Below are 2,330 nucleotides of genomic sequence, written 5' to 3' on the forward strand. Positions count from 1 at the left end.
CTAACAACAACCTTTAACAACACAAAAGTTAAAGCCTCACTCAAGTTACACAACCTAAGAAAATAAGCTCTTGAAAGACACGAGAAACAAAACCCTAAAGAGCAAACCCTAAGGTTTAACAACTCTTAATATCTATCATTAGCATTTCTTTTAAAAAAATAAAATGCTTTTTGCAAAGGTAAATCTCTAATGGGTTTTCTTCCTAGCTATCAATGCTAGTAAACCCCTACATCACAAGATACATAAAGATGTGGCTACAATCAAATGGTGTTCCCTCAAGTGCCTATGGAGCTACATGATGGAGTCTTCTTCCTTTCTACATTGGGCAAAGAAGTTGTTGTTGTGATCATTGTGAAAGATACAACCCTATCCTTTGAAAGACTAGTAAAGTTTTTCAGTGTGGGAGTATAGTGGAGGTAGGAGTTCCCTTACTCTGGTGGTCGTGGATTTGGAGTCCCATACCCTACCATGACATAGGCAAGCAATCTGGTCTCATTCTGACTTTTGATATTGTATGTTAGAGTATAGTTTGTTGGTGATAGGAATGACTTCTTTTAATTATAGAATTAGAAGCCAACAAGAACATGTAGCAAATGATGATTGCACGATAGTAATTGATATTATTTCTATCTTGTACACATGCATGCCACACATTTACATGCCACATGGATGTCCAAACAGAGAGTCTACTAACCGAGATCATGCATGCTCGTGGACGTGCACTCACACACATAGAACCTTAAGTAGATATTCATATACATTTTGGTATACATAGATATTCATAGAAACACACATGCGTGGACCCCAGTATTGTTAGAGTCTTGCCACATGTGCACTAAGTGCTTGCATTTGAAAGTTAGAGTCTGGTAGGTCTACGCGTGGCTGCACTCTTATTTATTGTCACCACCTCCCCGTGTCATGCTAGTTGACAAGGCGATCCCACATATGGTGCGCATAGTGCTGGCAGTTGGAGGTGAGGAGGTTGTAGATGGGATTGAAGTCGCGCAGGACCTTCTGGAGCTCGCGTAGGCGCAGACGCCTGCAGGTGGCCGTATTTTTTTTCGTGACGGTGAAGTTGGGCTCGTCCTTGCGCAGGTCCGCCATGGTCCGGTACCAGAAGACCCGGATGCCTGAGGTAATTTTCTCCGCGAGGATGTAGCGCAGCTCGCGCCCGTGTAGCAGCTCCAGCACGAGCATGTGGTGGGTGGGGTCTGGCCACCATCCAGTTACAGCAATATCCTCCAGCACGAGCGTATGGTGGGTGGGGTCTCGCCGCCATCCAGTTGCAGCGATTGCTGCAGCCTGCTGCGCGTCACCTTCCGCTTGCTTCAGGAGCTCGTGCAGCTCCGCGTCTTCGGCCCGAATTATGTTGAGAGGGCGAGTGACGTAGGTCACCCCCGTCAGCACGAATTTGTCGTGGCTGTGGTCAGTCGGCACGGCAGTGCCAACGCGCTTCTTGTCATCATGGGCAGGACTCCACCCGTAGGCTAGTTCAGAATCCTCCTCCATGAAGATTGCCGGTAGATGAGAGAGAGAGAGAGAGAGAGATGATTGCCGGTAGATGGGGTGTGTGTGTGTTTGGTGTAGTGCCCCTGATGTGCTCCATGAACGTAATTTAAAGATCTACAGATCAGGTCCCTCCAGTATCGGAATATGCCGCCTCCACTGACTAAAGTCGTTAGTTATTTGATTCGATCATGGAATATGCCTCCTCCACACTGCCACACTTCCGACAATCGTTGCACACAACTGATTGGATTCCAGTACTGATTGCATTAATCCGCGCATCTTATTTCCCTTCCAGCCTCTCTCCATAATACATATACTGCTGGCTGCGGACGGCCTTAGCTTTTGGTCCAAATGGGGGGAAGGGTTAAGAACCTTTCTCAAGAGGCATGATGGTTTCCTTTCGCTGCCAAGGTTTACCTACTCTCACACATGAGGTTGACAGCACTCTCCCTCGTTATCCGAACCGGAACAAAGCTCCTGGCTCCAATTTGCTAGTTTGACACACTATACATGCGAAAGGCTTCTAGTTTTGGTGCTAATGCTCAAGAGGTGTGCCTAAAGTGATGCCATGTGTAAAATAATCTCTCACTGAGGGGCTAGTTGGAATGTGAAGAGATTATTTGCATGCCGCAACCGGTGGTATGAATGCACACATCCATGAAACTCATGAACCCACACACTCAGCCACTAAGCTATGACCCCATTGGCACTAAGGGGCTAGTTTTAATATCAAACAAATTGAAAGCAGTACCTCTATCAACTCATGATGGCACTCACTCACTTCTCTTCCATCCAACCTCATGCATGGGGACAAAATCCCT

General features: G+C 46.6%; 1 protein-coding gene across 1 annotated transcript; it reads right to left on the bottom strand.

The window, feature by feature from the left end:
* Positions 1-734: 734 nt before the first annotated feature.
* LOC148023014 (uncharacterized) lies at positions 735-1,596 on the bottom strand. Its single transcript, XM_087696001.1, has one exon. It carries the CDS (start codon positions 1,507-1,509, stop codon positions 922-924), a length of 588 nt encoding a protein of 195 aa, XP_087552127.1. The 5' UTR covers positions 1,510-1,596; the 3' UTR covers positions 735-921.
* Positions 1,597-2,330: the final 734 nt, after the last annotated feature.

Source organism: Lygodium microphyllum, chromosome 16 (assembly GCF_053477565.2).
Source record: "Lygodium microphyllum isolate KBCC chromosome 16, Lygodium_microphyllum_v1.1.10, whole genome shotgun sequence".
Lineage (NCBI taxonomy): Eukaryota > Viridiplantae > Streptophyta > Polypodiopsida > Schizaeales > Lygodiaceae > Lygodium > Lygodium microphyllum.

Coding starts and splice junctions, on each gene's coding strand:
- LOC148023014 (XM_087696001.1), bottom strand. CDS start 1,509: ATGGAGGAGGATTCTGAACTAGCCTACGGGTGGAGTCCTGCCCATGAT.